This window comes from Phoenix dactylifera, unplaced genomic scaffold (genome assembly GCF_009389715.1).
Source record: "Phoenix dactylifera cultivar Barhee BC4 unplaced genomic scaffold, palm_55x_up_171113_PBpolish2nd_filt_p 000243F, whole genome shotgun sequence".
Taxonomy (NCBI): domain Eukaryota; kingdom Viridiplantae; phylum Streptophyta; class Magnoliopsida; order Arecales; family Arecaceae; genus Phoenix; species Phoenix dactylifera.
In genome coordinates, this window is record NW_024067740.1 from 262,044 (window position 1) to 287,080 (window position 25,037).

The 25,037-nt window shown below is 42.7% G+C and overlaps 1 protein-coding gene across 1 annotated transcript; it reads left to right on the forward strand.

Annotated features, from left to right (window-relative positions):
• The first annotated feature begins 3,177 nt into the window (after nt 1-3,177).
• On the forward strand, nt 3,178-14,708 carry LOC120105264 (cycloartenol synthase-like). Its single transcript, XM_039117572.1, has 7 exons — nt 3,178-3,186; nt 4,703-4,749; nt 4,844-4,987; nt 5,172-5,349; nt 7,426-7,506; nt 13,586-13,669; nt 14,334-14,708. The coding sequence occupies exons 1-7, from the start codon at nt 3,178-3,180 to the stop codon at nt 14,451-14,453; spliced, it is 663 nt and encodes a 220-aa protein (XP_038973500.1). The 3' UTR covers nt 14,454-14,708.
• Nucleotides 14,709-25,037: the final 10,329 nt, after the last annotated feature.

The following is a 25,037-nucleotide window of genomic DNA, read 5'->3' on the forward strand; positions in this document are numbered from 1 at the left end:
ATTTCCGCTGAGCTGAAGCGACGGGGAATGGTCCGAGGATATCCATTCCCCACTGGGCGAAGGACCAGGGTGCAGTGATTGGTGCCAAGGGGACAGAAGGGACTCTCTGGACGTTGGCGTGGCGCTGGCAGGCGTCGCATTTCCGTACATGATCCTTTGAGTCCTCCAACAAGGTAGGCCAATAATAGCCTTGCTTCATGATCTTGTGCGCCAAGGACCTAGCCCCCAAGTGGGATCCGCAAACGCCTTCGTGGACTTCGCCGAGGACGTAGGCCGCTTCCGAGGGGCGGAGGCACTTTAAGAGGGGGGCGGTGAACGAGGTCCGATACAGCCTCCCTTCATTGAGTACGTAGTGGGCGGACTTCATAACAAGTCGCCGAGCTTGATCTTCGTCTTCAGGGAGGATCCCTTCGGCGAGGTAGGCGACAAGCGGGTCCATCCAAGACGGCCCCGGGTCGGCTGCCCCTGATGCTTCAGTCGAGCCCCCCGCGTTCCTCTCGGGCCGGGGGCAGCCCCCAGTGATAGTATGGATCACGCCCGCGACGGATCGATTCTGCTCCCGAGGCTCCGGAGGGGCCGGGTCGGCCGGACGCGAGTCTGCGGGGGGACGTCGGTCGTTCACATATCGACCGAGACGCCCTCGGCGGATGAGAGCCTCGATCTCGTCCCGAAGCTGGAAGCAGTCTTCGGTGTCGTGGCCGTGGTCCCGGTGGTACTCACAGTACGCCCGAGAGGGCCTCCTCCCAGGGATCTTCTTCATCTGTCTCGGGACCGGGAGGTCCTCCCGCCCCTTGATTTCCATGAGGATCTGGGCCCGGGGAGTCAGGAGAGGAGTGTACCGGTTGAAACGTCGGGGCGGAGAACGAGGGCGTGGGGCGCCGTGGTTCCTCGCCGGCGACAGGCTTCTGCGCCGACGTTGAGGCGTCGGGCTCCTCCCCTGGCGTGCCTCTTTTCGCCTTTTCTTCCCGAGCTTTGGAGGGATCTCGGCGGCCTCCTTGCTCCGGTGGGCGGCCGCCTCCTCGGCGTCCGCATACTGGTTCGCCCGGGACAACAGCTCCGGGAAGCTCCGCGGCAGGCGTTTGTCCAGGGAGAAGGTGAGTCTGCCCTTTCGGAAGCCACGCTTCAGGGCTGAAAGAGCCACCTCCTGGCTCAGGTTCCGGACTTCCAGCGTAGCCTTGTTGAAGCGGGTAAGATAATCCCGCAAGCTTTCTCCCTCGTTTTGCCGGACATCAAAGAGGGAGTCGGAGACTAGTCGCCGCCGGCTACTGACGGCGAAATGGGTGATGAAGAGGCGGGTAAACTGATCGAAGGACTGGATCGAGTTAGCCTCCAAGCCGGCGAACCACGCCCTTGCCGGGCCACGGAGGGTCGCCGGGAAAGCCTTGCAGAGGAGAGGACCTGATGCTCCGTGGAGGAGCATAAGGGTCCTGAAACTCTCGATGTGATCCCGCGGGTCCGCCGCCCCGTCATAGGGCTCGATCGCCGGCATTTTAAACCCCGGCGGATTCGGGGTCCGCAGGATCCTCGAGGCAAGTGCCGGTTGGGAGGAGATCTCCAAGTCGGCGAAGGGATCTTTAGAGTGGCCCTTCAGGACCTGGAGTTGTCGGTGGAGATCGTCCACCCGCCGGTCCAGGGAGCGCGACCGATGGGTGGGAGACAAGGAGCACCGAGAGGGGGACCGACTGGAGCGCGGGTTCCTTGAGGACTGGGGGGTCTGGGAACGCGCCCGGGCCCGCCTCTCATACCCCGCGCAGCTCCGATGGGAAGGTCCCGGCAGAATGGACCGTGCTCGAGAATCTTCCTCGCGCCGGCGCTCCTCCCCATGGGAGAGGAAGGAGCGCGGGTTAAGGAGGACAGGTGAGCGCTCAGGGAGCAGCGGCTCCTGGGCCCGCTGCGGCGCCCGAGACATCACACCCTGCAGGTTCTGCACCGCCTCCGCGAGGGTGCGAACCTGCTGGGCTAACTGGTCGAACTGAGCGGCTTCGACCATCTGAATGGGGGGTGGAACGGTGGAGTGTTGCTGAGAATGTGTTGGAGACGCAGCGGCCTCCCGGCCAGAGGCGCGAGAAGCCCCGCGACCGGAGGCATTGGAAGCTCCACGACCACCTCGCCGTGCCATTACGATCGCTCTAAGATTCGGTTCCCTTCCTCTAGCGCCAACTGTTGCTGGTGGTCCAAACCGAGAACGATTGGCACAGCGGTGTGAACGGGGTTCCGTCTGAGTCGCCTTGGTTGGTGTTGATTACGCTCCACTTTCCACCAGAAAACCTGCAAGCAAGCCTCGCACCACCACTGGGGTAGTGGGGGCCCTCCGACGATCAAGTCAGAGGAGATTGGAGGAGAAGGAGAGATAATTGCAGGTAGTAGGAGAATGCACTGGAAGTTCTTGCTTACCTCCCCCCTTCTCCCTCCAGCCGCATATATACCAGGCTGGGGGGTCCTTCTGGGGGGTTGATCATCGTGTGGCACGATGGAGTTGCCACTGACATGGCCGTTACTGGGCGTCGTGGGGTAGCGCCGGGTACGGCCATGACAGGGCGTAGTGGAGCTCCGCTTTGTACGGCTGTTACAGGAGATCGTGGAGCAGCGCCGGATACGACCGTTGTAGGGAGTAGTGGAGCAGAGGGTCGCGGCGTGCTTCAGGGGAACAGCCTGTCGTTGTCGAGAGATTGCCGACTCGGGGTCGGATTGCTGGATCCAGGGGGCAGCCGACTCGGGGTCGGGCTGCGGAACCGAAGATATCCGACTCGGAGTCGGGTTACTGGATCAAAGGGCAGCCGACTCGGGGTCGGGCTGCGAGGCCGAAGATATCCGACTCGGGGTCGGGTTACTGGATCAAAGGGCAGCCGACTCGGGGTCGGGCTGCGAGGCCGAAGATATCCGACTCGGGGTCGGGTTACTGGATCAAGGGGCAGCTGTAATCTTCTAGGGCGCGCGTGCCGGTCACGTGGGGCATGGTGGCTGAGTTCCCCCGTAACATATATTATTATAAAATAATAAGATCATGATCGGACCTACGTATAATAAGAAATAGAAAAGTATTGCATCTAGGGGATATTTAAATGCAATATAGTGGGATCTTTGGTGAGTCTGCTTTACTTTTAAGTAAGATCATGATCAGAAAAATATAATAGAAATTAATAAAATATTAGTTTAATATAATGATCCATGCAGGATATGGGCAAGGTACAATACTGAGAAAAAGTGTTTTTCATTAATATTAACATACATTATGCAAATATGATTATTAATAATGTCATTAATTTCTACATTTATTTAGTAGTACTAATGAAAGGTTCTTTATTTAATATGGTTTAATAAGCTCATAAGTTTCTTATTAATGATATTATATTTTTATATTTTGATAAAAAATTGTATTAAATAAGAGCCCTACTTATTATCCAAAATAAAGAGATCTATTAATAACATTATTAATTTGGGTGTCCACGTGGTGAATGGAGAGCTATGCACAGGTAGAGCCTCCATGGACTATATATATATTAGATTTGTTTTTTCGTGATTATACTTGAATTATTTAACAATTGAAATATTAAAATTGTACAAATCACATCTCTTTTGCTCGCTTACGAAAATGCTTTAAAAAAGTTCCCCCTTGATGACTAGGATATCAATGCCAGACATTTGCGTCCCATAGTATGCCAAAACAATGAAATCTTTAATTTCAAATTACCGCCTACCTACTTCTAGTATTTCCATGCAATTTTTCATAATAGCTGCTGGAAGCAATAGGTATCTTTTTCTGTCTAATCATCCACCCATTTTCATTATTCTCAATCACTTTCTGATTTTGGTTAAACTCTCTTGGTTTCTCAAGCATTATAGTTCTTGAGCAGTGGACCTAACCTCATGTATGTCCTTAACAATAAAGAAGCAGCCAGTATATACCTCAACTACGTTACAAAAAAATTTACTATTCATATTTCACTCAAGTACCTTTGGCTTTATGTGCACATCAGCTTACCCCCAATGCTAACCATGTGTGCCCCTCTAATTTATGTCCGTGCTCTTGAAAAATACATTAAAACTTACCTCTTAAAATTTTCGACCACTAACAGTCACCAAAATTTCCTCTGTGATATCTTAACAAGCACCTCCTTATTCACTTATCTTAATATCATTCTTGGGTGACTGAGAACTCAGGGTCAATCTTTGATAGAACTGGAATTAGAGAATCACTCCTTGGTCATGAGATGTATTTTCCTGGAAAGAGATTGGCCATGTTCCAAAATTCTTGAATATAAAGAAAAGAAATTTGAATTTTTGTCCCATACTTTTCTGCTGGAACATAAAGAAAGCACCAATTAGCAAATTCAACTATTAAATTAACTAATATTTTTATTGTAAAACCTGCTGCATGCATGATACTCTACATCACATAGAGGGATTTCATAAAATATCCCCATATGGAAGGATACTTCGAGGAACTACATTCATAATAGTGAAGATTGTATCCATGTAACAAGAAGCTCAGTTTCTTTTAAAAGAATTATTGAAATTCGAACTAGATACTGGAGCACAAAATCCTTTTGTCAACCAACTTGAGAGCCTTGGGTGGCCCTTGAAGTTACACTTTCTAGGTTAGCTAAGCACATTATTGCTTCTAGCAATTTGTTATTTGCTCATCTTTTCTTCTTGCAACATTCTTGAGATGTACACTGAAATGCTTCTTTTTTCTAATTAGATTATCAATCCTGCTGAAACTTTTGGGGACATTGTTATCGATTATCCGTAAGATTCCAATACCTAGGTTCTTTTAGAAGAGTCTTTTTTCTCTATTACCATCTCTTCAGACAATATTTAACAAGATATGGTTGTCATGCAGATATGTTGAATGTACTTCAGCTGCAATACAGGCACTGTCATCATTTAAAAAATTATACCCTGGACATCGCAGAGATGATATAGAAAATTGCATTAGAAAAGCATCTAACTTCATTGAAATGATTCAGCAACCTGATGGATCATGGTTTGTCCATAGTGCCTCCTATTCGCATCAAAATTCTGTCTCATGGCACCATCACCTGCACATATTTCTGCCTTGCTACCTCATCCGTGACAGCCCACAATAATGCTTCCAATGTTGTTGAAAGACAGCTTAAAATTCATTAAATTTTTGAGTTGGGTTGCCTGCTAACATTATTTTTCTGCAGGTATGGCTCTTGGGCAGTTTGCTTCACATATGGCACATGGTTTGGAGTAAAGGGATTAATTGCTGCTGGAAGGACCTACCAGAACAGCCCTTGCATCCGTAAAGCATGTCAATTTCTGTTGTCAAAACAACTGGCATCAGGTGGTTGGGGAGAAAGCTATCTTTCATGTCAAAACAAAGTAATTATTTCCAACAAGATGTACTCCGGATTTTTTTATTTTTTATTTTCATTGTTGTGCAGGAGTCTGCCATATTATAGTATATCAACGCAGATATTGGTGTTGCTTCTTCCACTTTTTTGAATGAAGCTTTTCTATATGTTATATCCACATTAATTTATAGCTGAGAAGTTCCTGATTTTAAAAGGGAAACATAAGTTATCTGGTTGAATTTTTTGAACAGAATTAAGACAGTCTAATGTGAATGTTTGAGTTTATATTTCTTTTCTCCATCATGTATACAGAGGAGTTTCAAATGTTGAACTTTACTTCACTAATAAATTTGACATTTTATAGTTCTTTGGTGGGAGAATCTGATAATCTTGGTAGTTTGCCTGACCCCAAGAAAACTGTATATGTTATGCCAACATCATGTACTTTCCCAATTTTGCTGTGAAAGCCTTTCTGCTTGGTGAACTGTGGTGAACTGAAAGGCCAATGCTCTATTTGTATTGTTATAGTGACAGTTGAACAAACTTCTTATCATGCAGCATTAATGGTATTACAGTTAATGTACCTCTCCTCTGCACCTGCATGGAAGAGCTGTATCCAAACTGCAAGATGATGTTACACTGACTAAATAAGTAAAATTTAGATTTTGATATTCCTCCTCTTCCATGATCATATGACTAATCCTATGTTTGCATGTTCAGATTATAAGAGATTTTTATGTCAGAAGCTTCATGGTACTAGACATTGTTAATTCTTGTTGGGCACATCATAATTCCTTTCAGAGATTTTTTTTCCTTTTCTTCACATTCTCTTGTAACTCATAAGTTGCATTTCTAACAGGCATCATCTTAACACCCAACCATTTCCTCATCTTGTCTCTAGCTATCTTTTGTATGCAGGTTGATAATTTGCATATCAGTTTATGCTTTTAAGTGAGCGTTATATTAGCAAATCCTTATTGAACTTTGGTGTTGTAAAGGCCCATAAGGATAGTTCTGTTCTCCTACTTTATCTTTCTTTTGAGTTCCAAAAATGTTATTCCTATGCAGTGTCACCTTCTTTTTCTTATTTTTGAGTAACTTGCTAATCTGACTTCCAGCTTTTTATGAGCTGTTTCTGTTAAATGTGTTCTCACTAGCTTATTTTATCTACTGACGATGGCAAAGCAAGAATGATAAGGGAAACACATTTAAGCAAGTCAACGTATGGGTCTCAATTAAGACTTTGGCCTTGGTATCTTTTCTTTAGTTTTTTTATCGTGACCAAAGTCATTGTAGCACTTGCCTACACCCCTTTGTTCGTGAATTGGCCTTCCCCTCACAGTTTAGGACTTTCTGCATGACCCTCTTATCAAGCTAGCATCAGCCATTCTCATACAGAAAAGTACAGATAGAATAGGCGTTGAGTGAATAGGAAACTCTCCCACTAAGGCGTTATGAGTGATATCAATACCTCAGCAATCCTTGTGTACAAGAGTTGTGGGTTACAGCTGCGTGCCAAGTATTCAATGTGCGGAAAACTTGGAGGCCTTTCCGCACAATCTTCTTATCTTCTCCTGCTTAAATTTTCCTAGTCTTCTTGCAAGAAATATCTAGAACGTCCTATCATTTAGGGATCCTCGAAAGGATGCTGAAAAGCTTAAGCTCTTCCAATGGAACTGCCTTCTCAAAGAGACTTCAGTTATGAGGAAACATTCATTTCTTTGATAAAACTTAGTGGGTCAAAAGCTTGAAGCTCGGTTTACATTTCCAATTTTCTAAATTATTTTGCTATGACCTTAATTATCCTACAATGAAATAAAGTTAGAGTTTGCATGTCTACCTGTTTTGCGTGCAATAAAGTTATCAAGTCCTCTTCATGATACAAGCTTAATTATCCTACAATGCAATTATAGCATTTTTACTAAATTTTCTACTACAGACAGTTGGTTTGCCAGTTGCTATCTCATGAATTTTTAATGCCAATCTGGCTGGATTTAGCCTTAGAGTATATACTTACTTCTGCTTCAAATAAAGTCAATAATAGTCTGTGATTTGGCTCTCTTGAATCATTCATTTTGGAACTTAACTTTTTTCTCATAAACAGGTGTATTCAAATCTTGAGGGCAGCCGATGTCATGCAGTGAACACTGCATGGGCCATGTTAGCTCTAATTGATGCTAGGCAGGTCCGTTTTTTATGAGCTGATTAATATTTATGATTATTGATTTGTCATGATGACGCATTAAAATCATGTCAAAATGCGCCATATTTGTTTAAATATCTGAATGTGACAAAAGATAAGAGGCATGAGTATGACAGATATGCCTTGATATGTCTTGGCTTAATAGTGTCCAATAGTAAACTATGCACTGAAAATAATAGAATACATATCGATGCAGTTATGTCTCAGATTACTTTTGTCTAATGCTAAGCTATGCACCAAGAAATACTGTGTTCATACTGATGTAGTTGATGATTAATTATAATGTTGTTTTTCCATTTTTTTTTCAAATATTAATTTCCTTAACCAACATCTTAAATATTCTGATTGCCGTGTCAGACACATAACATCTCTTATTTCCATTAAGTGATGTCCACTCCCAACATGGACTTGTTAGGATTAGATTTCACAATAACTCATTTGACAACTAGGACCTTCCAAAAGGAGCAGTTTTATTCGCGGCTTCAGAAACCACTAGAGCGGGATGGTATCATCAGTACCATACCATTTCAATGTGAAATCAGTACTTGTATAGGTGTCGGGATGCAAACTATATACCAGTTTGTACCGACCATATTGTTGCATACTGATGGTATTATACTGACCTTACTGATGTGTACCAAAATTTTTTCATTATTGTTGACACTTATCAGTTTCAATATGTACCGTCTATACTGGTACAATACCTATACTGTACAGTTCCGGTGGAAAGATGGTACAAAGTTCGGTACTGGCTTTTAAAACATTGGTTTATTAGTAATTATGCTTTGAGATCTTTAAGACAACAATTATATGGATGTTGTGTCATCACATATTTCCAGATATTTCTGGAGGAAATTAAAAAAACACCCAAATGGAATGAAATACTGATGTTAAGAATAGCCATGTTGTTGTACAAGGACCTGAGGTACCTTAAATAAAGTGAAGTTTCAAACTAAAGCCCAAAGATTTCAACTTTTTAGCCACTATGAGATGGATATTGGAACCAGTTCTTCCATCAAAATGTCCTGAAAATAACAAGATGACTGTGGAAGGTGACTTGATGAGGTATGTCATGAAGCTTAAAACAATAATTTTTTATGCGGTATTAATAGGGTTTATATAGGTTTATCAATGACATTCAACTTCAAGTTCAACCTAAATTATACTAGAAACCTGACAATCAGTCAAGAGGGATATTTTGGTTTATAAACTATTCATGCCTTCATTGTTGATTTAATGCATGCTCTACTTCTGAAGAGTATCTTGCTTTGGAAGATGTTGAAATTTCTTTATCATGCTCATCTGAAGTATGCTGCGTATATTTTATCTCTTTTTAATATTGAAATTGCAAGGCCATTTTATAATGCCGATATTGTTGTTAACAGTGGGCAATGTAATTAATTCTGCTGCATTTACGTTTGTCTATTTGAGAATGTTGATATAGCAAGACTAAGAACTATAATTCATCACCAGAGGTTATGCATTGTCAGCATCAATATGATTCTATTTACCTGATTTACCTCCAAATCACGGTCTGTTGTGCATGTACCGGCACCGTATCAGTTATCCAGCGGCACGAGACAGTACAGTTCAGCCGTGGAACCGGGCCGGTTCACACCGGTATGCACGGGGCAGCGTGCCCGCGCATGCAGGGAAGAAGAGGAAAGAAGAGGAAGAAGGCGAGAAAGAGCAGCAGAAGAAGAAGAGAAGAAGACATACCGGTATGGGGCCTCGTGTGGGAAAACGCCCTTTCTTGCACATGGGAGAAGGGGGGAAAGAGAGAAGGAAGAACATGTGGGAAGAAGGAAGAAGAGAAGGAAAAGAAAAAGAAAAGAAGAAAAAAAAAGGCATGCGGCGGCACGTGTCCCGTGCAGGGAAACGTGTCTTGTGTGCATGGGGTAGTGCAGGAATCGCGCAGGGCAGCATGCCCACGCGTGCTAGGAATCACACGGGCGTCTGGGACCATGGCAGATCGGGTCGCCACCGGTATGTCGACCAGTACTTGTTCGGCGTACCTTGGTACCGACACATCAGAGGAGGCTGGGGAGAGCGAACGGGAGAGAGAAAAAGAGAATGGGGAGAGAGAAGGAGGCCGGTGGAGGGCCGGTGCCCGAGCAGAAGGAGGAGGCTGCAGCCGGGACCCTGTTTTGCTCAAAACGAGGGTCTGACCTCTAAATAAAGTCGGCAAATTGTTTGCCGAGCTCACTCAAATATTACGAAATTAAAAAAAAAATATGTAAAAAAAAAAGAAAGTCCGCAATGAGTTTGCCGACTTCAACTTAAAATGTACAAATCTCCGGCCTCCACAGGCCGACCCCGGACCGACCTCTTCTCCTCTCTCTCCCTCCCTCCCCGCTCTTTCTCTCTCTTTCCTTTTTTTTCTTCTCTTCCGGCGACGGTGTCTCGGTTTGGTTGCCGGAACCATTCCGGTCCGCTGCCGGTATGGCTCAAGACGCCCCGAACCAGGCTATTCGGGACGGTTCCACCAACCATGCTCCAAATGTTATTTAACATGGCATTTTCTTTGACTACTTGTCCAGCTATTTACAAACGTGTTGATATATATATAGAAAGAAAACTCTCTTTTGAGAATATTTACATGAATTCTATAGAATCACATCTTGAGACTCAATTACTAGCGTGGCTATTCTAGTGATGGTGGGTATTGGAATGAAGATGTTGTTTATATCAAATAATCTTAATATTGGTGCTTTTATTATGGTCCTTTTTTTTTTTTGCTAAACCGGGTGATCTATACAACACGTGGACGGATACACCCAAGAAAATCGAAAAACAAAACATCCCGGAGCTCTCGAGGCAGCTCCCCGTCCCCAGCCCATAAGGTACTACCGGCATGGTTAGCCACATACGTGGCCACCCAATCCGCAGCCCCGTTGGCTTCTCTAAACACATGCTTCGCCTGGATCACCCCTCCGTCCCTCATCATCAACCCGATATCGCGGACCAAGGGATGGTCGGACCCAATCAGCACCGGCTCTCAGACCCCCCGGATCCAACTAATGACCGTAGCCGAGTCACCCTCCAAGATGACTGATCTAGCTGAGAGCACATGCTGAGTGTGTCGAAGACCCGCCCAGGCAACTCTCAGCTCCGCTCCAGGGACCGTACAGTCAAATACCTGACAGCCTCCTGCCGCCACTACCCTGGAGGTCGGGTCCCAAATAACAAAACCCGCTCCACCTATCGTGCCACCATCCAGCACGGACCCATCAAAATTGACTTTGAGGAAGCTTGGGGGTGGGGGCTCCCAGGTGAAAAACACCGTGTGAGAAACTGCCGAGGCAGAAGGGGAACCCCAGATATCCCGAGCTATCAAAAGTCCATCTAAGGAGAAAGCATGACTAAACTCTGCCGCCTGCGCCCGGGCGCTCTCCGCCACGAGCCTTGGCGACTTGCTCTGCTCACCAAAGGTTCGAGCATTCCTGGCCAGCCATATCTGGTATGTTGTGCAGGTCGCTCTAATCGCCTCTTGGCGAGTCAATGGGTTACCCGACCACCAGCGGATAGTTCGTAAGAACTGGTCCCCACGGGTCCAACCATCCCATGGCAGCCCCGCCGCACACCACGCCGCCCTCGCCCATATGCACTGAAACAGTACATGGTCCACCGACTCATCAGCTCCGCATGCCCCGCACTCTGGGGGCATCCTCAAACCCCGTTCGCTCAATACTGCTCTTGTCAGAAGCCGAACCCAAGCGACCTTCCATAAGAACAGTGCGACCCTCGGATGGAGGCCTAGGCGCCAGACCCAGGCACAATCCGGCCCTGGCTCATGCTCTGGCCGGAGCACACGGGAGAGGTCCCCCACCTTCACTCCGGTCCTGCACGACGTGCTCCACACCCGGGTATCCGGACCCACATACCCCGGGATCGGAAGGGACCTAACCCTCTCAGCCAAGTGTGCCCCAAACAGGTCCTTTGAAAGTACTATCAGACCACTAACATAAAAAAAGAAAACTTTCTAAGCCATGTTTTCCACCCAACATGATTCTTCATATCCTTTGAATGATGTTCACACCTGTGTTTTACCTGATTTGGTAAGTTGCTATCATATTGTAAATTAGTATGAAAGAAGCAGCAAAATATTCATAATGGGCTCGTTTGGTTCGCAGGAAAAGAAGGAGGGAAAGTGTGGTCAACGGAAAAGTAATGAAATGCCTCTTGTTTGGTTGGAGTTTTCAAAGGAGAGAGAAGGAAAAGTTGTATTCCCATGGGAATGTGATTCCCACATTTCATGGGAAAGTCTTTCCCATGAGAAACATGGGAAAGTTACTTTCCCATGAGGCGGGAATCGCTCCATTTTTACTTTTTCCCAAAAAGTCCCTTCAGCATTAAAGAGGCATTAAAAACCTAATTTTTATTAAGGGCATAATAGGAAGTATATATAACTTTTCTAGGAAAGTGGATGGCCAACCAAACATAAGCATCTTGGAAATTTGTCACTTTCCCATAGTCAACCAAACATGCCAAAAGTACTTTCCTAGGCATCCTCTTCCTAGGAATTTGTTTCCCAGGAATCATATTCCTAGGAAGAAAAATGCTTCCCGCGAACCAAACGAGCCCAATAAAGTATGATCTAATATGAAGTAAGCAATTTCAAGATATTTGTAGCAGATATTTCAGTCAATTACCATATGTACTACATCTCTTCATCATTTTCATTCTTTCTTCTAAATAGTCAATGTATAACTACTCTATTGCATTTTAATGAATCCAAACTAAACTTTGTAGCAACCAAAATTTAGATTTGTTTTAATACTTAAATCAATATCTGAGATTATGAATACTCTCGTTTCGCTTCAGGCAATCCTAATTTAGTAGAAAGAGTAAACCATGAAGCCAAAGTTGGGTGTGAATCAAGCCCATGAAATAAGTTACTACAATTTGTTGCAATAAGTTGATATTAACTAGAATCTTGAGCAAGGTACACCATCTTGGTACTGGTGCCACACTGTCATTGTATGTATAGTATGTTACGGGCTGGTTCGGTATATCGAGTGTCGGTATATCTTCCATACAGTGTACTGGTTTCTAACCGGTATAGTATGGTATGCCCCATACCGCCTAGTTCGGTACCATGAACCTTGATCTTGAGACTAAATTACTAAATGGTCTGGCTATAAATTGTAATGGTAGCCTTTGAACTAGAGGCTTTTTCCATGGCAAGATATCCTTGATATTGGCACTCTACCTTGGGCCTCTGATAGGATCATGAGATCATTAACATACCAAAGAAAATTCTTAATAACATGTCCTCCCTCTAATAAAATTTTTCATATCCTTAGAAATGATGTTGCACGTTATTTGTTGGAGACTTTTTGTGGTTTAGCACCAAACAAATGACGTGTGATTGCACGGATGTTGATACAAGCTCTTCCTTCTCTGGACCCATCTTGGGCAAAGCAGTAGGTTTGAACCCAAGACCTTTCAATTAGAGAAAGGTGCCAACCCGCTGAGCGAACAGCTGTTGGCAAATCAAGAGGAGGTTATTCAATTAACTGCAAGGGTGGAACATCTCTTAATCATTCTCCAAGTGTGATATTAATGTATTACTAATCTCTTATATCTCAACGAATCAAAGCTAACAATTGTATGAATTGAAGTTTAGTTTGATTTGAATATTTCAACTTTATAAAAGGAGGTTTCTTAATTGACCTCTGGCAAACAAAATTCATTGGAAAGAGTGAATTATGATCCATGAATGAAACTTGAATGAAGCGAGTTGATCAAATAGGTAACCATGACTTGTTGCGATGATTCTTGCAATTTAATTGCACAATGAGTCATAATTATAAAAGATTAGCACAAGAATTCTTATTAAATGTGAAGCTTGGTAGGAGCATATCAGTGGTGGTGATGATGATCTGATGTTGGATTCTTCATGTTTGGCACTGTTGATGTCAATCATTTGATAAAGCTTCTAGTCAAGCTGTTGAAACAAAAAGAAGAAGAAACTCCGAAATGGTTGAAGATTTTATTTCTGAGATGACTAGTCAAATTGTCTCTAACATGTAAATTTGTTGTGCTATATCTGGAACAGGCTGAGCGAGACCCAGAACCTTTGCACCGAGCAGCGAAGGTGTTGATTAACATGCAAATGGAGAGTGGCGAGTTTCCACAACAGGTAAGTCACAACTACTTTCAGCAAACGATGAAATGTCACTCTAACCCATGATTTGTTGAAGCTTGATTTACAGCTTGAAAAAGAGCTCATAGTTTTGCACGTTAAACAATTTATAAAAAAACCTGAAAAATGTAGACTATTTCTAACATTATGGATTTTCAAGAGAAAATAATATATATCATCTACTATTGATCATCCATTATTATCTGCAAGATTATTTTGTCCATTGAAAGGCTTTCAGGAATCAGGAGAGATTTCTCTCTTTCTTCATATAATGACTGATAAGTTCAATGCCAAATCAGATTATATTTTTCCTACGGTACATTGTCCTGTGCTGATTTTCATCTTCATTTTTGTTTTCTTTTATGATGCCCCAACATTGTCGAATTAATTAACAAAACAGATCTCAATAGAAAAAGGTAAACTTGACCTGACTTGCTCTAATACTCCTAGTAAGCTGAAAGGAGGATTCCTTTTGCTGAATTCCAAGTAGGAAACAATAGGGGCACAAAATGGTGCGTCTTGTGTTGTGTATTATATGGATATGCACATTAAAATTTCTAAATATTGGGTTTTTTCTTTTCCCAATGCTTGCATTTGTTTACGCGCGTCTGGTTTTTTCCCCTTAATGCCTGCCTTTGTTTACGTGTCTGTTTTTTTACAGGAAATTATGGGAGTCTTCAACAAAAACTGCATGATTAGTTATTCACAGTATCGAAACATATTTCCAATATGGGCTCTTGGGGAATATCGCTGCCGTGTCCTGCTGACCAAGAAAACTTGAATGCTAATCTCTTCTGCCCAAGCATTTTACTATTGCACCAAGCTATGCTCCCTATTGCGACAGCATCGAACAATCAAATATTACATTTTTATTTTTCTTTATTTTATATATTTTGTTGACTGATAAATGCATATGATGCTTGTAGTGGAAAGTTTGCCCATGCTTTCTCAACCTGTTAATTGTGTGTTAAAAAACGGGAAGTAATGTAAACAGTGTGCTCTATATTTAAACCTAGTTTTGAGTGATCTTGATAAATGTGTGCAAGGGCCTGCTCAGCTTGTAAACCATGGGTGAGTTTCTAAATCGGTACTAAAAATTAGCATATCATTTACATGCAAACGAATAATAGCATTTTTTTATTATTAAATAGTCTTTTCGTATAGAGATTTCACCCTTGAATAGAATAAATCTATCTATTTCAAATACTAATTTGAAGCCAAAGTTATCTAGAAGATTACCAGGCATAAGATTTTTTCTAAATTTTAGTACATAATATAGATCATTAAGAGCCAGCATTTTTTTTCAAAAGTGAATTTAAGTTCTATGGTTTCTTTTCCATTGACTTTTGTAATGGATGAGTTTTCCATTATAGAGAATACTTTCTATCTTTTAGTGGTCATACTTCTTGAATAGATTTTTGTCCTTGCACGTGTTTGGTTGCGCCAGAGTGAATCCACCAAGTTCCATCATCTTTAAGAACATCATTATCATTGCAACAAAGTTTTTTTTTTTTTTTTCTGTTGATGCACCCTTTTGTTTTTGAGAAGATGACATTCTACCTTGTGATGTCCATTTTCTACAATGAAAGTGTGCACTTTTCTTCTTTTTGTTCTTGTAAGTAGTGGCAGATTGATAGGCTCTTTTATTTGTGGGTTTGTTTAACCGATTTTCACCCACCATATAGATTTTGGTATCACGAGCATTTTGCTCCTTGTTTTCATCTAGTATATTTTTCATCTAGTATATGATATTGCTACTTGATACTAAAATGGTTAGTCGAATCTGCAAAAGAAATATCATCTTTCTTATGTTTCAATTTTTTTTTGAAGTCCATTTATCAATAATAAATAAAGGACGCAATTATAATTTCATCCATATGCATATTATTCAATTTATACCTATTAAGTATACATTGTATCTCGTACAATTATTCGGTAATATATCTGTCACCCACCATCATATAATTATTAATTTCATCCTATCTTCCGACGACTCTTTTACAATAGCCACATTTTGGTACGCGTCAAACAACGCATCTGACATTCCATTCAGAGGGCCTGGATTCTTTGCCACGCCGGCTTCGGTATACCTTGACCCTCCCTGTTGCCATTGTTGTAGCCTGCGGAATATTAGGGGTGTGTATGTTATAATAATATTTATGGGTAATTAATTCTCCACCCTATGAAGGACTCTGGTATAACACATAACAGAAATCTCCAGTCCAACAGCTTCACTAATTTGAATCCTCGGTCCCTAAGAGCATTTTTTTTAAAATAAAATGCCAAAGATGCCCCGCCCCTATGGTAGGGAGGTGCCGAAGAAGGGGGTCTGCACACAAGCTGCGGCCGCCACGGCTCGGCCCCCTTCTAGTGTTGCTGGCCTCGCGGGAGGAGAAGAAAGGAGAAAAAGGGAGCTGCTGTTGGCCAGCCACAGCTCAGTCTCCTTCCGACGCCGCCAGCCTCACAGGAGGAGAAGAAAAGAAAAGAAGAGAGGAAAAGAAACGAGAAGAAGAAAGGAGAAGAAGGGACGCCGGGCCGCAGCCGCCGGCGGCCTCTTGGAAGGAGAAGAAACGAGAAGAAGGAAGGAGAAGGGACGTCGGGCCGCAGCCGCCGCCAGCCTCTTGGGAGGAGAAGAAACTTCGCTGCCGGCCTGCCGCGGCCCCCTTCCAGGCCTCCTCCCACGGCCGCCACGGCATGAGATTTTGCATAAAATAAATAAATAAATATATATATATATATATACACACACAAATGAACGAATAAATAAATGCATTAATATATATTGATACATTTATATTTTGCTGCTCAGTATAAAAGTAGTTAGTCAAATCAGTCAAATCTGTTAACAGGGTAGCATACTGTTAGAATAAGTGGCTCATATTAAGTGGTATTCTTATTTGAGTGGTACACTGGTATTCTAACGGAGCGGAGCGAAGCGACGGGATATATTTATCTTTGGGATAATTATGTAATATTTTATTTTACCAGGGATGCTGATAGGGATTGGGACTCTAGGGTTAGGGTTTAGCTATAAATATCTTGTAACCCTTGTTATTTGGTAACAGAAGAAAAGTTACGGCCGTTTCGCTCCCGTGGACGTAGGCACATTGCCGAACCACGTAAATCCCTGTGTTCAATTTTTTCTTCCTCTTCCTCTCTCAATTCTGTATATTGTTCTGTTCGTCGTTTGGATCCTGTATTTTTGCGCATCAATTGGTATCAAAGCTGCGAGGTGTTCACGTCGGTGCCGCGAGGAAAGGAAAAGTGATCTCCCGTTGGTGCTGCGGGCGATTTCTGATCCACGTGAAGGAAGGGGGGATTTGTTTTCTCTCTGTTTCACGTGAGGGGCTGAGAGTGTGTCCTCTCTCCCAAGGCTCTCTTCCCAAGCCGTGGGTGTTAATTCTTGTGGGATCTCAGGGTTGTTCCCAAGCCGAGAACAACACACAGAACAAAAAAAAAAAAAAAAACAAGGAGGAACTTCTTCTTCTTCCCGTCGCGTGGGTTCTTTTGGGCGTCTTCTTCCCAAGACAAAATCCCCACGGTGCTGTGGGTGATTTCTGCTTCACGTGAAGGGGGAAACTTTGCTTCACGTGGAAGGCTCATATTTTTTGGGTGTCTTCTCTTCCCAAAACGAGAAGAAGAACAGAGGAAGGAGCGTGAGAGAAGGAACGGAAGTCCAGTGGTTTCTTTTTTTTTGGGCGTTCTGTTTCACAGGAGGGGTTGTTCCAAGCCGTGGGAGGTTTTGCTTCAGGTGGTGGGTTGTTTCTCCCAAGGCGTCTTCTTCCCAAAACTGAAACCCAAGTTTCTTCTCCCTGTGGTGGTTCCTTGTTTGCGGCGGCTTCCGCGTGGAAGGAAGAAAAACTCCCTGTTGCAGTCCACGAGCGAGGAAGAAGAAGCCCCCGTGCGCCTGTGTCTGCCCGCGTCCTCCGGTTGCTGCGCCGTCGTGTGCCCGTGACCGCACCGCCTCTGCCGCGTCTCCAACGCCGCGCATGATAGATCCGGAAGAGGAGTCTCTCCCGTGCGCGTTCTGACCTAAGAAGAGGGGCGTTTCTGGTATTTTTTTATTTTCATCAGATCCTATTTTTCTCTAATTTATTTTGCAAAAAGATAAGATTGTAGGGATGTCTTCTGCGAAGTTCGATGTGATAAAGTTCGATGGAACTGGGAATTTCGGGCTATGGCAGAGGAGGGTGAAGGATCTGTTAGTATCACAGGGTATGGTAAAGGCCCTGTACGGAAAGAAACCAGATGACATGGGTAATGCAGAGTGGAAGGAATTGGAGGCTAAGGCTGTTTCAAATATACGACTTTGTCTGGCTGATGACGTGATGTATCATGTCATGGACGAGGAATCGCCGGCAGCAATTTGGTCAAAATTGGAGAGTCGGTACATGTCCAAATCGTTGACGAACAAGCTCTATCTTAAGCAGAAACTGTACGGTCTTAAGATGACAGAGGGTGCTGATTTAAGCCAACATATCAACGTGTTCAATCAGATTATCAGTGATCTGCAGCGAGTTGATGTGAAGTTTGAAGACGAAGACAGAGCATTGATGTTATTGCATTCTTTACCCGCTTCTCCTACGTACGAAAATTTGGTTACAACTCTGACGTGGGGAAAGGAGACCCTAGAGCTAGAGGACGTCATTGGAGCCTTGTTAGGTTTTCATCAGAGGAAGAAAGCCAGTGCTGAGAGTTCTCAAGGAGAAGGCTTAGTGGTGAAGGGTAATCAGGAGCGTGGAAGAAGCAACACAAGGAATGGATCAAATCGCAGTAAATCTCGATCTAAATCCAGGAAAAAGAAGAGCATAACGTGCTACAAGTGTGGAAAACAAGGTCACATAAAGCGGAATTGTCCTGAAAAAAGGAAGGGTAAAGATGATGACAGATCTGAAGGGTCCAAGTCTGCAAATATAGTAAAAGAAGATACAGAGAGCAGTGACGGTGACATACTTTCAGTTTCGTCCAGTTCAGATCATCTCGCTGATTCTTGGATTCTGGATTCAGCATGTTCCTATCACATGACGCCCAATAAAGATTGGTTTGACACCTACAGGTTAGTTAATTCTGGTTCTGTTTTGATGGATAATAATGCATCTTGCAAAGTCATTGGAATAGGGAATATCAGAATTACTATGTTTGATGGTGTGGTTAGAACGTTGTGTGATGTTAGACATGTTCCAGATTTGAGAAAGAATCTAATTTCATTGGGTACCTTAGACTCTAACGGGTTTTGTTACAAGTCTCAAGGTGGAGTAATGAAGGTTAGTAGAGGTGCTATGACAGTGATGAAGGGGCAGAAAGTAGCAGGGAACATCTACAGGTTGATAGGGACTACTGTTGTAGGTGGAGTTGCTGCTGCAGAATCTGAGTCTGATAATACAGTCTTGTGGCATATGCGTTTGGGTCATATGAGTGGACGTGGTATGCTGGAACTGCATAAAAGAAATTTCCTGAAGGGTGTTAAAACTTGCAAACTGGATTTCTGTAAGTATTGTGTTCTTGGAAAACAGAACAAGGTTCAATTCAGGACTGCCACGCACAAGACAAAGGGTATTCTTGACTATATTCATACAGATGTTTGGGGACCAGTCAGAGTAGCATCACGGGGTGGACATACATATTTCGTAACTTTTATTGATGATTTCTCGAGAAAGGTCTGGGTGTACTTCATGCAGCACAAGTCAGAAACGTTTGCCAAGTTCAAGTTGTGGAAAGCTGAAGTAGAGAATCAGACAGGGAGAAAGATCAAATGCCTCAGGTCAGACAATGGGACTGAGTACACAGATTCAAAGTTCATTGAGTTTTGTGAGCAGCATGGAATTAAGAGACACTTCACAGTACGCAAGACACCTCAGCAGAACGGTGTGGCGGAAAGGACGAACAGGACTATAGCTGAAAGAGCACGGTGTCTCAGGTTAAATGCAGGGCTTGCAAAGAACTTCTGGGCAGAGGCAGTGAATATGGCATGCTTCTTGATTAACAGGTCACCTAGGGCAGCACTAGATGGTAAGGTTGCAGAGGAGGTATGGACAGGTAATGAGGTAGACTACTCAAGTTTGAGAGTATTTGGATGTCCTGCCTATGTGCATATTCCTAGTGAGGAGAGGTCAAAGCTAGACCCGAAGTCTAGACAGTGTATCTTTCTGGGGTATCAGAAAGGGGTGAAAGGGTACAAGCTTTGGGATTCGAAGGCAAACAAGGTGGTGATCAGCAGAGATGTGGTTTTTGATGAGAAAGCCATGTTGAAAAGTACTCAAGAAGAAGAGAAGCAGATGCCAGAAAGTTGCACCAGCAATAAGCAGGTGATGCAGGTGGAGTTAGAGAGTTCTGTCAAGGAAAATAATATTCAGGGTACAGAGACTTCTACCTCAGCCGATCAAGAGCAATATAATATAACCACAGATAGACCCAAGCGTACTATCAAGCCACCAACTAGGTATGGTTTTGAAGATTTGGTTTCCTATGCATTAATCACTAGCAGTGGAGATCCTACTACTTTTCAGAAGGCAGTACACAGCCAGGAGAAGAGTAAATGGATGGGTGCTATGATGGAGGAGATGGAATCTTTGAATAAAAATCAGACATGGAAGTTGGTGGAGCTTCCAAAGGGGAAGAGAGCGATAGGATGCAAGTGGGTGTTTAAGAAAAAGGAAGCAGTATCAGAAAAAGAATGGGAAAAGTTCAAGGCACGTCTGGTAGCAAAGGGATACTCACAGAGAGCTGGGATTGACTATGATGAGATTTTCTCCCCAGTGGTCAGACACACTTCCATCAGGGTAGTGTTGGCATTGGTAGCACATTACAATATGGAGTTAGAGCAGATGGATGTAAAGACAGCTTTTCTTCACGGTGAGTTGGAGGAGCAGATTTACATGCAGCAGCCAGAAGGGTTTTCAGAACCTGGACAGGAGCACTTAGTCTGTAAATTGAGGAAGTCACTTTATGGGCTAAAGCAGTCTCCGAGGCAGTGGTACAAGCGTTTTGACTCCTACATGATTCGGATTGGCTACAGAAGATGTGAGTATGACTGTTGTGTTTATGTGAGGAGCCTTGATGATGGTTCTTTTATTTTCCTGTTACTTTATGTTGATGATATGCTGATTGCTGCGAAGAGTATAAATGAAGTCAACAAGTTGAAGATTTTGTTGAGTAGAGAGTTTGACATGAAGGATTTGGGCGCGGCTAAGAAGATTCTTGGGATGGAGATTCGCAGGGACAGAGATTCCAGGAAATTGTAGTTATCTCAGGGTAGTTATATACAAAAGGTGTTGGAGAGGTTCAGCATGGGTAATGCGAAGCCAGTGAGCACACCTTTAGCGAATCATTTCAGATTGTCTACCTCACAGTGCCCAAAGACAGAAAAAGAAATTGAAGACATGTCAACGGTTCCATATGCTAGTGCAGTGGGGTGTCTGATGTATGCTATGGTTTGTACCAGGCCGGATTTGGCGCATGCAGTTAGTGCAGTGAGCAAGTTTATGGCGAATCCAGGGAGACAGCATTGGGATGCAGTCAAGTGGATTTTCAGATACTTGAGGAGTACTATAGACCATGGTATTATGTTTGTCAGACAGCAAGATGATCCTTCAGTCGTAGGGTATGTTGATGCAGATTATGCAGGGGACTTGGATGACAGGAGGTCGACTACAGGCTATGTATTTACTCTTGCACGAGGGCCTATCAGTTGGAGGTCCATGGTACAGTCTCTAGTTGCACTATCTACGACTGAGTCAGAGTATATGGCAGTGGCTGAGGCTGCCAAGGAAGCATTGTGGTTAACGGGATTAGTCAAGGAGCTGGGTGTTCAGCAAGGTGGAGTTCAGTTGCATTGTGACAGTCAGAGTGCGATCTATTTGGCGAAGAACCAGGTGTATCATGCGAGAACCAAGCACATAGATGTGAGGTATCATAAGATCAGGGAGTTGGTTTCTTCCGGTGATATATTGCTTGAGAAAGTTCACACTTCTGAAAATGCAGCAGACATGTTGACAAAACCCGTTACTGCAGACAAGTTCAAGCATTGCTTGGACTTGGTTAACATCTCTAGGTGCTAGAGAGGATGTGTTCCAACCTATCAGCGTCAAGTGGTGTCCCAGGTTATTTTTCTCCTAAGGGGTGAATATTCGCCAAGGTGGAGATTGTTAGAATAAGTGGCTCATATTAAGTGGTATTCTTATTTGAGTGGTACACTGGTATTCTAACGGAGCGGAGCGAAGCGACGGGATATATTTATCTTTGGGATAATTATGTAATATTTTATTTTACCAGGGATGCTGATAGGGATTGGGACTCTAGGGTTAGGGTTTAGCTATAAATATCTTGTAACCCTTGTTATTTGGTAACAGAAGAAAAGTTACGGCCGTTTCGCTCCCGTGGACGTAGGCACATTGCCGAACCACGTAAATCCCTGTGTTCAATTTTTTCTTCCTCTTCCTCTCTCAATTCTGTGTATTGTTCTGTTCGTCGTTTGGATCCTGTATTTTTGCGCATCACATACCATGTTACTTACGCCTCCGCTGAGAAGTATTCCATATCACTGACGAGTACGGCGAACCTGGCTTGTTTGACCATGCATATCTTAAATTGCAAGCGTCGTACCGCGAGCAATGGAGAATACGAGATACAAACTGAAGAACGATGATTTCCTTTTCTTTGCCCAAAGAGAACTGGAAAAACAATGGATTCGGTACTCCACCTCAAACAGAAAGCAGGTCGTCTATGGTAGATCTGCACAACCCCAACACCGTTTTGCACAAAAACCAACCAATAGAAGATGCATTACGAGGAGCACCTCAGGCATATCAAAGATAGACAATGCAGCATGAGAGATCCAAGTAGCAGGCACCAGCAGAATATGCACCAAACAGCGCTGACGGAAAATGTAGGAGATGCAGATCTGTGAAGCAGAACTCAAATAGTTGAGAGAAGCATTTTTGTCACCCTCGACTACTAATTTGTGGTTTCCTTCCAGCTTGATATATGGTTTTCTGAATTACTAGTTCATGAAATAATGACAATTCTTTCCGCAAAGCAGGTGTCTCTTAAATTGTCTGCAGCACAGGATGTGATCCAGCATAGTTGAAGAGGAGAGGAAAAAAAAAACACCATGGATTAATTTTGTGTTGCTATAGAAAGTCCATCCGAAGCAATAACAAAGCAAAAATCCCCTTCAACAGGTGCACAAGGATATAAGCTAGTTAAATAAACTATACAATGAATAAGCTATAAAAAAAAAGGTGCTAAAGTCATACATGACCAGGTGGACCAGAGACGAAAACTCCACAGAAGAATAGGTGGAGAAATTGGCATCCTGAGTATTGGTTTGGGTCTTGTGCTGATGACTAGGAAAGATCCTACATGCATGCAATTGAAACAAACAGACCATACTAGTCTGTTGGGATGTAGTTGTCAGTAAAGGAGCATGCAAGGAAATCTATTCGACTATCCACTGGGTTTAGGCAACCAAAAAGTGCATGAGACGAGAAAGGAAAAAGGTGAGAGCCAGCCTGTTTTTACGTTTTCTACAGTGAAGGTGAGAAGTTACAAACACTTGGTCTGGAAGCCAATCATTTAAAATTCCAACTGTAACAACATTTTTACCCATGTCCAACCGATTTCAGTGCAAGTTTACATGGGTTAACAGTTATGAAGCTTCGGACACGAGGTATACCAAACCATTCCTGTGACACGAGCACCACAAACAACACAGGGTTTCAGCTTTTAAGATTGATGCATGCATCTTCACAAAAAACCTATGTTGCTTTTAAAAGGAAAACCACGAAAAGAAAAGGCACAAAAAATATAGAAGAAAAAATAAATAAAAAATGTGACTTCATACCGGAAAGAGTCAATATATGTTGATATAGTCTTAACATCAATGCCACATGCCTCTGCACGTTTTGTCAATAACTCAGGTAAGTGTATTCTCTGAGCCCCTGAAATTATCTCCTCGCCTAGAAGAAATGTCAAAACAGATTAGAGCACAGTAGAACATTGTAAATTTCCAGCATATTTTACAATACCATTGGAAGCAACTTTCTACACAGATCCAAGTTCTAAACCATCCTATGTGACTCGAAATCATGACAACTAAAGTAACAAACATAAGAATTATCATCGAAAACTGTTCTCCGCCTCCGTATTTAAGTCCCCAAAAGGATCAACTTCTATTCCAGCTTCCTGTTTAAATGAGTCGAGCTGATCTTGTCCTTGAAAGAAAAGCCACAGCAGTCCAACCACAATTTTATTTTTTATTGTAAGATAGCCAATAAGATAGGACATACTACTAGTTGACTAAGAACTTAAAAATAGCTTTACAGGTCAATTGTTTTCTGCAGCATAACTTCTTACAAATTCATAGCTATGCGCAGCCTTATTCAACTCACTCCTCCTTGCAATTTCAATCATAACAAAATTAGATAAATCCAGTCCCTAAATCATCCACTTCGTGGTTTTTACATCTCTTTGCTGAGCTAATGAATTTAATGCTCCAGGATATGATAATTTCTTAAGTCAAAACTTTTACAAAAAGTTATCTGCATCTAGTTTCAAAATAATACCATTACTCAAAAAAAAAAAAATCTTGCATATCATCACAATTAAGTTCAGTACTTGCATGCCCAGGAACTTAGACTGGAAATTTGCTATTCAATCCATTTAATTCAAAGGTAATGGGCAATTCATGTAAATAAGCAATCCTTGTTTATTTAGCAACCATCTTCAATCTCCAGCCAACAACTGCTGCCAATACACAAGGATAATTACTCAACAAACTTTTTGTCCTATTTCAGTCTATATCTAACTTCAATTTCGCATTTAGTTCTCGTATCCAAGCATAAAATTAATTAAAAGAAATTGTGCTCGTGCTATCCTGAGTATTTAATAGGTCGTTGGTGCCCATAAACTAGGTAAGAACGTAGTAGATACGATTTTTTTATTTAATAGGTCGTTGGTGCCCATTAATAGGTCCTTGGTGCTCATTAACTAGGCCGTTCTATATACTTATAATTATTCACCGTCGATCTCATCTTAACATAGAATTATTTTTTATGTAATAGAAAGATGGAATTATTGAAAACTGGCTAAAGTATATATTTATATATTACAGCTCTTAAACCTTTTGCTGAACTCCAAGTAGGAAACAATAGGGGCACAAAATGGTGCATCTTGTGTTATGTGTATTATATGGATATGCACATTAAAATTTCTAAATATTGGGTACTTTCTTTTCCTAATGTTTTTTCCCCTTAATGCTTGCCTTTGTTTACGTGTCTGTTTTTTACAGGAAATTATGGGAGTCTTCAACAGAAACTGCATGATTAGTTATTCACAGTATCGAAACATATTTCCAATATGGGCTCTT